General features: G+C 41.3%; 1 protein-coding gene across 3 annotated transcripts in view; it reads right to left on the bottom strand.

Annotated features, from left to right (window-relative positions):
- Positions 1-11,412, bottom strand: part of LEF1 (lymphoid enhancer binding factor 1) — a 102,456-nt gene extending 91,044 nt beyond the window's left edge. For 2 of the 3 annotated variants that reach the window (XM_056564387.1, XM_056564402.1), the window contains exon 1: positions 10,655-11,412. In XM_056564387.1, coding sequence (XP_056420362.1) covers positions 10,655-10,873 — 219 coding nt within the window. In that variant the 5' untranslated portion in view covers positions 10,874-11,412. The remainder of the gene's footprint in view (positions 1-10,654) is intronic. The other variant, XM_056564394.1, reaches the window with a different exon arrangement.
- Between the last annotated feature and the right edge of the window lie 510 nt (positions 11,413-11,922).

An 11,922-nucleotide genomic window follows, 5' to 3' on the forward strand; every position in this document is an offset into this window, starting at 1 on the left:
TGCGGCAGAGACCGGAGCCAGTTACCGGAGGCCCCGGGGGAGCGGAGGAAGGTATGTACATCTTTATTTTTTTACTGCCAGCACTATGGGGGACAATTTTTATGGTCTGGAGTTCTCCTTTAAGTAGTGATAGAGAGAGTTTTATCATAAGCCATGGACTGTGTAACTCATGTTCATGAGTTACAGGCTTCCCCTCCCCCTTCACTGCTGATTGACAGCTTTCTTCCTTTACTGTGCATACCAGGAAGCTGTCAATCAGTGTTGGGCGGGGGTGGGAGCTACAGAGCATATGCACATCAGTGGGAGGACTTATGTGTATGGTGCCATTCTGACTCTGAGGATGATGTCAGGGAGAGAGATTGTGCATTTGGATTTTAACAAACCCGATTCTCATGCTCTCATGGGGATCCCCTTACCCGTTGAAAACACATGGGTACTTGGCCAAGCTGGGTGCGTATAGTTGGATCAGAAAAAAAGCTACCTAAGGTGTATGGTGACCTTAAAGGGGTATTCCCCTGAAAAAAAAATGTTTTAAGTCAACTGGTGCCAGAAAGTTAAACAGATTTGTAAATGACTTCTATTTAAAAATCTTAATCCTTCCAGTACTTATCAGCTGCTATATGCTCCAGAGGAGGTTCTTTTCTTTTTGAATTTCTCTTCTGTCTGAACACAGTGCTCTCTGCTGACACCTCTGTCCATGTCAGGAAATGTCCAGAGCAGGAGAGGTTTGCTATGGGGATTTGCTCCTGCTGGTATTGGCTAATAAATGCTGACCTATGCACTGACCTAAATACTGTGTGTGAACATGATCAGGAACATTTTCCATTAGTGGCTGGTTTAGAGCATACGATTGAGACAATATTAATAACCATAGGAGCAGATCTAAAGGTCAGGTGCTGTGTGTCAGGAAGGTAAAGGCAAGCCGCTCTGTCATGGACAAGGTATGTACCCATGCAGCAAACTGAGTGTTTGCCCCTGGTGAAGATATGCCTAGCTATGACTAGCAATATACACAGGTTACTAATATGGTAGGGTCCAATACAATGTTTTATGATTTAATACACCATGTAAATGCAACCCCAAATAGCCATCAAACATTCCTTTGCCAAATTGTTTCTGCATGTGGGGATAACCAATAGTTTCTCCTCTATGCAGTGTGCATTGGCCTATGTGGAAGACTTTTAAAAAAGGGCTGAACAGCAAAAATCAGCCTGTGTGAATAGCAGGGCTGTGGAGTCGGTAGATAAATGTTCCGACTCCGCAGTTTTTTGTACTTCCGACTCCGACTCCCAAGCTACTCTGTATTAATATGTGAATGTATTTATAAACACTTACAGTTGAATCCAAGAAGCTGTTCCACCAAGTTCTTCTAAGCTCTTCTAGCAGAGAGAGGTAGTTGGGCAGAAGCTGCTGCCTTCTCCTTTTTGTGTGCTGATCTGCTGCTGAAGATAGGGCAGTGGGAGGATCCAGGAAGGGGCATTTATTATAAAACATGATTTCCCTAGTAGAATCCCATAGTCATGTTTAAAGTTTAAGCTAACAATCGGAGTTTACAAGTTTTTATAGCCTTAGCTGAATGGCAGCAGTTTTTCCAATGGTTTACAGCTTCAGTCTTGAACTATTGACCCTCCATTCCCTTCACTTATACAAGTGTCTCTAGTCCTGCAAACACATATTTACTTAATTCCTTATCAGTGAGAGGCTAGGTTACCCATGGGTTCCCTGTAACAGGAGAACACTATGGAAAGTATAAGTATTGCCGCTCCCAATTGTGCGTTTCGTGCCATATAGTGAAGCACATGAAAAGCATGCTTCTTCACGGTCACTTAACGTGTTCATTTTGCGGTTATGTGAGGCACTGCATGCATTGGTCTTTATTCTTACAGTAGATAAGTCATTAATTATAACTTTTTGTGAATTGAGACATTTAAACTTGCTTTTTTTTTTTTTATTCCAATCTAAATTTAGTAGGAGTCGGTGCCGTAGCTGACCGCAGGGGGTCCAACTGCTGGGACCCCCTGCAATCTCCAGAATGGGACCCCAACTCATCAGTAGGAGTGCATGTTGTCTACCAGTAGACGGCACTTGTTCCATTCATTTCTATGGGAGTGCTGATTATGCCTGAGTGCTTTACTCGGGTCTTTTTGCCACTTCCATAGAAATAAATGGAGCGTGTGCCATCTACCGCACATGCTCCTCACTGAGAGCTGGGTCCCATTACGGAGATCGCGGGCGGGTGGTCCGACAGCTACTTATCCCCCATCCTGTGTAAAAGGGATAAGTTCATTTTGGCTGGGGTTCTCCTTTAACTCCCATTCATTATGGTGGGGAGGGAATTTGCATACACTCTATGATCTCCCCAGGTGCATAGAACTAAACATGAACATCAACGGCTGTCCGGGCATGCTGGGAGTTGAAGTTATGCAACAGCTGGAGGCACACTAGCTGTCGCCGGCGCAGTGATGTACTCCTTACGATACGTGATCATGAACGGGAGTTGGAGACTGTCACGAGAATACGGCGCACAGGAATGAGTGAACGGAAGGTGAATAATGATGCCAACAGCTACGTATGTACAGGTATCACTTACTGATAGGTAGAGAGGTCGCTAGCTGACAATTCTGGTGGGTGGGAAGTGTTTTGAAGGCTGATTGGTCCGGTGGGTGACACCGAATGATGAGGTAATGACCTTACCTTATAAATACTCCGCAAATGCACGTGGAATGGTGGTTGATCGCGGTATTTTCTCACCAAAGCATGTAGAGGGAGGCAGTTAAGGTTTTAACAGTGTGTTCACTGTGTACCTGAGCGTGACCTGCAGTATATGTTGTAGTTTATCAAAGGAAACTAAAATATTATCTACTTATCTAAATCTGCTTTTAGAATTTAAACTTGTTTCCCAGTAAGGTAAATATGATTGTCATACACAAACCTTATGACTGTTCACTACATAAGAGTCAGGTAAAGAAAGCAAAGAGATAATTCAGTAAGTGTAGTGATAAGCCTACAGATCATTTTGAATGAATGAACATTTCCTAAATACACTGCAATATCACACAAACATTCCCTGACAATGCAGTGTCCAAGCCCTGATAAAATGATATTTGGGAATTTTCCAGAAAAGGGAGATTGCTGGTATCCACTGTGTTTGGTGGTAGATGATGCGTCTGCAGTAAAGCAGGATCCACTCTAGGAGCTTTCACTGCTGCATATTTTAACTGAGAGGCCTGATCTGGAAATGCTTTGAAGTTGCGGCACCATAAGCTCTGTTGGGCAGTACAAGAAAAGGGCCTCAGAGATCCTTAAAGAAGCACTCCAGTTTTTTTTTTTTTTGCCCATATCAAGCACATGCACTCTCACTATTCCTACAGTGCCATTTGTGTTTTCTCCATAGCTGCATTCATATTTTTCAATACTATAACTGGATCATGTGATCACCAGTCTGAGCCACAAAACATCACAGTGCTTAAAGGGGTTATCCACCATAAGGTGATTTTACTACATACCTGCCAGACAGTAATGGACATGCTTAGGAGGGATTTGTGCTTGTCTTGAGGCTAAATGGCTATGTTTGTGGCTATCTTTTTGTGAACTGGATATTTCCTTTTGGAGTTTGGTCTCTTAAACTACACATCCCATAGTTCCATGTTTGTAAGGGTAAAGTCACTTTCCTCCCTCCCTCACATCAGCCACTGCACCCATTGAAACACAAATGAGCCGCATCCATTCAAAAGACCAGTGTTTTCTAACTAGGGTGCCTACAGCTGTTGCAAAATGATCTCCCTCCCACCCAATGAAGAAGGGCAGACTCCCTTTGCACACCTGACTAGTGATGTCACATCTCGACGCACTGCAACCTGGGAAAACCCGAGACCTGAGTCATTTTGTATGCTGTTAAAAATAAATATTGAGGCAAAAATGACAGAAGAATTGTGAGAAAACCATCATCACACACAGGTACAGACAAAAAAAATCCTGGAACACCCCTTTATGGTCTATTCACACAAACAGTGTTCTGTGCAGATTTGATGCACAGGATTTTCTGCTGCAGATTTCAATGTAAGCTGAATTACTGAGCACAGCTTGAAATCCTGCGCATAATATCTGCGCAGAATACTGTACGTGTGAATAGACCCTTAAAGAGGCACTGTCACAAACATGATATGTTGAAAGATTAGATTCTGGCTAAGTCATCTATGTTCTCACAGCTCGTCATCTGGGTCCCTGCAGCAGCCACTGAGAGACACAGAGTTATGAAGTTGCTCAAGGACACACCCCTTGCTAGGGAGAGGAATGCAGGAGAAGTGAGCAGACCTGAGCAGCACAATGGAACTGGTATCTGGCCAAAACTAGAGTCAACACAGATAAAAGTGGCAGGAACATTATCCTAATTACAGTGTGAGTAACATTCTTGGATATGTTAGTTAAAAACACTACATGTTGTGATCATAGGTCAGATCACTTTTGCCTCATGGCAATATTTATCTTCAAAGTGCACTTTGAATAAGGAAATACAAAAACTGCAGATAGGAACTGACCCCAACCCACTTTTGACTCTCAGCTGCTAGCTCCTGGAGTCTAGCCACGTAATTCGATCACCAGGTGATCACCAGGCTCCACGTCCTCTCTCTGCAAAGCTGGGAAATGTAGGCAGTATTAGGAAATCATTTCTGTGATTCTGTGTGTAATGAACATGGCTGAAAACCCATGCATAGGACATCTGCTAAAACAGGTAAGCACACGGCATACATAAGAACCTCTACAGTATTCTCTAATAACAGTCTAAACTGCACTACATAACCAACAAAAATAATAATTCCCAGAGTGCTTCTTTACGTAATTGAACATAAATGACAAAAGTTCATTTTAGGTAGCCATTTTAAAAGCCCACAAGAAACAGATCCTAAGACTTTCCTTTCAGAAGAGTGACAAGGTCAGCCAGTATAATGTCAGCGTTAAAAAAGACAGAGATGACCTGTCTGAACACATTACTACAAAAAGAAGCGTTTCACCAAAGCTCTATGAATTGGGGCATTTTGCATAATCTGCCATGGATACACAACTCATTCAGCCAATAGAATGCGTGTTTATAGTAGCAAACGTCATTCCAACCAATAGGAATGTGGATAATAGTACTAATCCTATCTATTACTTGTTAATGTTATACCTACCCAAACACATATGCATTTAAATGAAGAACCTGTCATTAAACATTCATTGTCAGACGTCCTCTCATACAAAATGATAAATATTACATTAACTATAGATCAGAAATGTGTCTCCTGTTTTTTTTAAAATGTTTTAGATATCCAATATTGCATGGTTTAATCTGAAATATCAAAGTGAATATTATTCTAGATGGTGCTTATTAGATTTATTATTTATGGTCTAAAAAAAATTCTTACATTGACAAGACTACAGGTATATTATAACAATTAAGACACTGAAGAAATACAGAGATCACAGAGGTTTTCATTGTAATTCATTGGGAATGTGAGGACCATAGGCACCCCCTAAAGCCTCAGTCTACTAGGCATGGCGGAGTGATGACCGTACAGTATCTACATGTAGAAATCAGCCTATTATTCTATAATAATTGTAGTATTTTACTACAAAGGAATCAATTTGGGTCAGTATAGCTGTACAAAGCATTGCGTGTCAGGAGTTCCGATAATTTGAACCATGTACGTTCTGTCATAATGTTGGATCCATGGTATCATCCCAATTTTCCTGCATCTCTGTCACAAGACTTCTGTTCTTTCATTTGTGTAATGTTCTGAACCCAATGATAAAGAAAATAGTGATGACTCAATCCAAAATTGTCTGTATATGCTGATACAATAAATGCAAAAGAATTAGACACTTGTTCTCTAGGGGTCTTATATCATAGCTTACAATAGATCAACATTTTAGCTAATGCTCAACAACACTGCCTACATTTTATTAGGTTATTTTTCCTGTACTAAAATACATTTTTTACATCTAAATTAACTCCGGACTTTAAAGTTATGTGATGCACACAGACATTATGTGAAGAAAAAAAGTGCCACATCTATTACTGAGTGCATATTTGTAAAATATGCCAATATACCCTTCACTTAATGGCTTCACCTGCAGTCTGCATTGCTTGTGTTGGACACAGCTGGCTATGGGGAAACGTGTGTGATGACAGCCCAATCGTGAGCACAAGAGCCTTCTTTCAGCAAAGCCATTACCTCTAAGACAAGACTTACACTATGTATCTGGCAACAAAGGGGTAAAATGTACTTGCAAACTATAAAAGCAACAAACAATCTGGAACACCTATAGAATTGTGCTAAACAAGGTTTACTGTTAACTAGAATATTAGCACTGAAACATATCCATTAAACAATATATTTACAAGACATGCAAACATGTCATTGATGCCATGTGACAATACAACACAACCATCAATACTAACTACCCTATTTACAATTCAGATCTTCCAATTCATAGACTTCCCTCTGTTGGTGGAATAGCACTTGTATAGATGATGTCTTGTATGTGTGGTAAAATAATATACAGTATATGGTCATAAAGGGCTGACGTGGTATTAACCACTTTTAGATGATTTTTACCATACCTCTATAGCTGCTTATGTTTAGGGCACTTATATAAAAAACTATTTTGTATCTAAAACAAAATAAATTTATAGGGGTCGTCATTTATTGGTATGTAAAGTACATTTTCAATGTAGCCGGCTATAGGCCTTACACTATAACACTCTGCATAGGGATTTCAGTGGTTAATCTACTGTATGTTAGAGAAGATATTGTGTCAGAAACACAATAAAAGACTGATTAAAAATAGTGTTCACGACATATGTTTGGATTATTGAAACTTCACAGGGAGCCGCAGGAGTCCTGTGAACTTTTTGCTCTGTCTGGACATAGCCTTATGGTGCCTGGCTGGTGTTGTCTTTATGTGCTATCAAGGTTCCACTAAGAGGGAGGGGTTATTCGGTCATGCATAACAAGTGAAAGCTATTTATTCAATTACCACTTTTCATACATATATAAGTGTACACACACAGCCTGATCCTCTAGGGGAGTTCCCAGGAGTGGGTCAAACTAAACAAAATTCAAAGGGCTGAGGCAGGACTATAGCCTCACAGGGGTTAATCTAAGATTAGATAGTCTAGGAAAAGTTTACATACAAGCAAAGGAAAGCAGACACAGAACTTAAAGAGATAAGAGAGACTCCAGTCATCTGTGTGTTGCCATTACAGTTGCTGGGAAACAATTTGTTGAAATGACAAGTGTCCTGAATATGCAGCTACAACCCTGTTATACAAACTTATGTCATCCTATGCGTTCCGTTTCCTAAGTCTACTCTACTCATTGGGAATTCCAATAATAGCATGGGCCATAAACATGGCTGCACACTGGACTTTCTGGAGCTGTGACATGTTGCACGTTGACTGTATGGACAGTACATTTAATACCACTGTCTCTATATAAAGGGGTAAGAACATAGATTGTATTACCTTATTATATTCTAAATTCCAATACTAGAAATACATCTGCTTCAAGGTATGGGGCTGCCATAGAACCAGAGGATCTTAGAATTAAAACAACAATGTTGCTTAACATGAATACAGAATACAATAGCCCTGAGTGTGAGAAGAACATTGGCAGTGATGTTTTTCATGGAAAACCAAGTGGTTCTTTAATACAAGAAACATACATGGATCTGAGAAGACAATCCATGGCTAAGCAGATAAGTAAAAGACATGCAAATATGGCCTCCTTTTGGCAAGTCTGATGAAGATGGCGGAGGATGGGTCATTTACAAGTAGGCTCCTAGTTGGCTTGCGTTCTATGAGCTTGGCTAGTATAAAACAATAGCTACTACTAAAGTAACAAAATGGTAAATGCAAAAAAGCTATGCATATATATTAATACAATAAATGTGTGGGATGTAGTGTATGAATCAAGAATTCTATATTTGTGACATGGAATATTTGTTATATTAACACAGACAATTGAAGGTATAATAGGAAGATCTACACTACTAACACTCCTCCCCCAGGTCATTAACCCCTTCCTGGATCTTCCCTCTGCCCATCACATTGAAGACAGTTAGTTACCTGTGGTCAGCTACTACTCATTTGCACAGTTGTGGCAAACTGTTGCTTCCTGTTCTCTCCTTACCTATTAACCATACATTTGCTGGCACATGCTTTTACTATTGCACTAGCTGCCCTCTTTTAAATTGAAAACAAAATGTATACGTATATAGATTTCTATACGTCAATAAATAATACTAGGGTGTAACTAATAATGGCAGTGTAACGGTAAACTGCCAAGCTGCTAATAGGCAATCTATATGCATTATACTGACACACCACCTTATTGTTTATCTAAAATGTAAACATTCAATAAAGTTTATTGTTTATATATTATTTAGCTGGGGAAAATGTTATATAAAGAGATGCTGTTTGGATGTTAAAGTGATTATAAAAGGCCATTAAACTGAAACATCCTTGCACCTCCTCCAATGCTCACATGGACAATGGAAATGACACATGCCAAGGCCAAAGAGGCATTTACATCAGAGAAGGCACATTGAGTTCACAGAAAATGATGTTTCCAGAGCTGCTTATCCTGTATATTATGAAAGATCAAATGAATAAACAGTTCCTAAAGACTTCCTGCAAGTCCTCCTCTTCTCCACATGTTTGTGTGCCTCAACTGACTGCACTCCTAGTGAAGACAGCATGGCTTTAAAGGGGATCTCAAATGTCAAATCAACTGGTGTAAGAAAGTTAAACAGATTTGTAAATCACTTCTATCAAAAAATCTTAATCCTTCCAGTACTTATCAGCTGCTGTATACTACAGATATCCTACAGAGAAATTTGTGAAGTTCTTTCAAGCCTGACAACAGTGCTCTCTACTGACACCTCTGTCTGTGTCAGGAGCTGTTCAGAGCAGGGGAGGTTTTCTATGGGGATATGATTCTAATCTGGACAGTTCCTGACAGGGCAGAGGTGTCAGCAGAGAGCACTGTTGTCAGACAGAAACAAAATTCACAAATTTCTCTTTTTTACAGCAGCTAATAAGTATTGGAAGGATTAAGATTTTTTAATGGAAGTAATTTACAAATCTGTTTAACTTTCAGGCACCAGTTGATTTGAAAACATTTGTTTTCTACTTGTTTCCACCGGAGTTCTTCTTTAATGCAAAGGCAGCCATAGGCATCCAGATTAAGAAATACACTTGATCTTCAAGTGTAAAGGTGGCGACTCACAAAAGCCATAGCTGAAATCTTTAGGTCTAAATAGGAAATAATAGGGTCAGGGATATGGAAAAATGTACAAAATGCACTCTGCACTGACTTCTACTGAGCACGTGTCAGTAAACCCTTTATCTGCTCAGGTGTGAGTAGTAAGGCTGTATTCACACCACGTTTTTGCAATACAGTTCACATATCAGGTTTTTGATGAAAAACTGATTCCTCAAAACCGGACTAAACTGTATCAAAACGTGTGTACAATTTTTAACCCTTATACGATTAAAAACCGTATACGGTTGGAAAAATGATGTCCGGTTGCATTTGTTTTTTAAGAAAAAAAAGTATAGATTTTTAACTTTTCACTCCATTATGAATAAAGTTTTACTTGTTTGATTGAAATTCCATGAAAAAAATACTCTGCAATGTCAGACCGTAGGGTGCAAACCGGATGGAACCGAATGCACATACGGTTCTGTACGGTTCCCATTGACTCCCATGTTAAATAAAAACTTATACGGTTTTATACGGTTTTTCACTTGGACCAAAAACCGTGGTAGGCTACGGTTTTGGGTACGGGAAAAAAAACGGACAAAACCGTACAAGACGCAAAACGGATGCAACCGGATGCATTGTTTGTCCTACGGTTTTCAATGGAGAGTCAATGCATACGGTCTTCAATGGAGAGTCAATGCATACGGTTTTCAATGGAGAGTCAATGCATACGGTTTTCTATGGAGAGTCAATGCATACGGTTTTCAATGGAGAGTCAATGCATACGGTTTTCAATACGGTTCCATACAGTTTTCAAATTTAAAACGTATTCGGGAACTGTATGTGTGAACCCAGCCACTGTCACTACTAGAATAAGGACAATTGTCATCAACTTAATTGTGGACATAAAGTTGTAATGAGTATGTTCCTCCAAAGCATCACCAAACCACTGTACAGCTAGAATGTTTATAAATAAAGAAATGTATAAATAAATAAATAAATAAACAAACAAGCGGTGTATCCATTTACTATACATAAAATACATGCAAGAAGCATGAGCCTGACATAACATATAAACACTATCCCAAGACTGGAGATCTAACATCATTGTCTGAACTTCTTTGCTATAGGTGTTTCCCAACCAGGGTGCCTCCAGCTGTTGCAATACTACAACTCCCAGCATGCCCGGACAGCCAACGGCTGTCCGGGCATGCTGGGAGTTGTAGTGTTGCAACAGCTGGAGGCACCCTGGTTGGGAAACACTGCTATAAGCACTAGGTATGTAGTTTCACACACTTGTGGACTTTGCATTTTCCAAGGAACTACGTGCTAACCCTACTCCCAGTAAACATGCCCACCCTCCCTATAAGCCCCAGGTGTCTCCCAGGACTATGACTTGTAGTTACCTCATGGCTGTTGCTGTTTGGGGTGATCTCAGTCTCGTTCACCAGAGAAGACTTAATGTCTGCCAGGTCCCCTTCCTCCTCCGGGTGGCTGATCTCGGCATAGATCTTCTCCTTCTGGGGATCTCCTTCATCCTTGAAGGGGATCATCTCATCAGTGGCACACAACTCGGGGTCCCCACCACCTCCATTGCCTCCCCCTGCTCCAGAGAGCTGAGGCATGGCTGTGACAGGAGAAGACACCACTTCTGTGCACAGAGGATCAGAAATGACACCAGAAAATGACCAATCTCCCCCAACCTGACGAGACCCCGCAGATCCCTGTATCCAAGCTGCGCGGGAGGCGGGGGACCAGCTAGAGGCAAGAGACGAGCTCCCCACAAGTTTCTGCTAACTCCCTGGTTCTCCAGGCTTCACCTGTGCTCTGCGACCCTGAGAACAAGGCTTGTGGTGTCACCATCCAAACTTTCTTCTCCTTTGTCGGCGTCACATGGAAGGCGGCGGAGAGCAGACAAAAGTTTGTTGTGACTGTGAGTAAGATCGCGGTGAGTCAGGGCTGAGGATGTCTGAGAAGTTCCTTCCAGTCACCGGCGCAGGACCGACCCCCCCTTTGTTACTCTTGGCAGGTCAGGTAGCCCTCTAAGGATAGCCCCCCGGGTTACTCCGTCACGTTGCCCCGCTCCTCTGCTGTAGCCCCTGGTACACGTCCTGCTCTAGCTCTGGGTGGGATTGTATTCTCCCTGTGTGTTTGTGTAATGTAACTTTAACATCCCCCTCCTCCTGTGCCCCCCTCCCTCCCTTCCACCCCCCTCACCCGCTCCCTCTCTGTCTGCTGTAGGGGCGGAGGAGGCGGTGGAAAGAGATGAAAGAGAAGCCGCCGCCGTGATTGACAGCTCGCTGATAGAGGAGGGAAACAGACACACACACCAGCTCAGCAAATGAAGGGGCAGGAGGGGACAAGATCACACCAGGGAGGGGGGAGACGAGAACAGGCCACAATGAAATACTCCTAATAACTGCAATTAAGGCAAACACAGGAGAAAGATCTAATAAGTGGGGCAGGTGGACGTGTCCTGGGTGGGCAAGAGCCCCTGCCAAATATTACCACTCAACTTGTATACATTATATAGAGTGCACCATCCAAACATATATATATATATATATATATATATATATATATATATGCAATAGACATAGACTTTTCTACATGCACAGATTTCCCTGAGAAGTATACATCATTATGTATGTATATGACTGTGAAATCTCGGGGG

Source organism: Hyla sarda, chromosome 1 (assembly GCF_029499605.1).
Source record: "Hyla sarda isolate aHylSar1 chromosome 1, aHylSar1.hap1, whole genome shotgun sequence".
NCBI classification, from domain to species: domain Eukaryota; kingdom Metazoa; phylum Chordata; class Amphibia; order Anura; family Hylidae; genus Hyla; species Hyla sarda.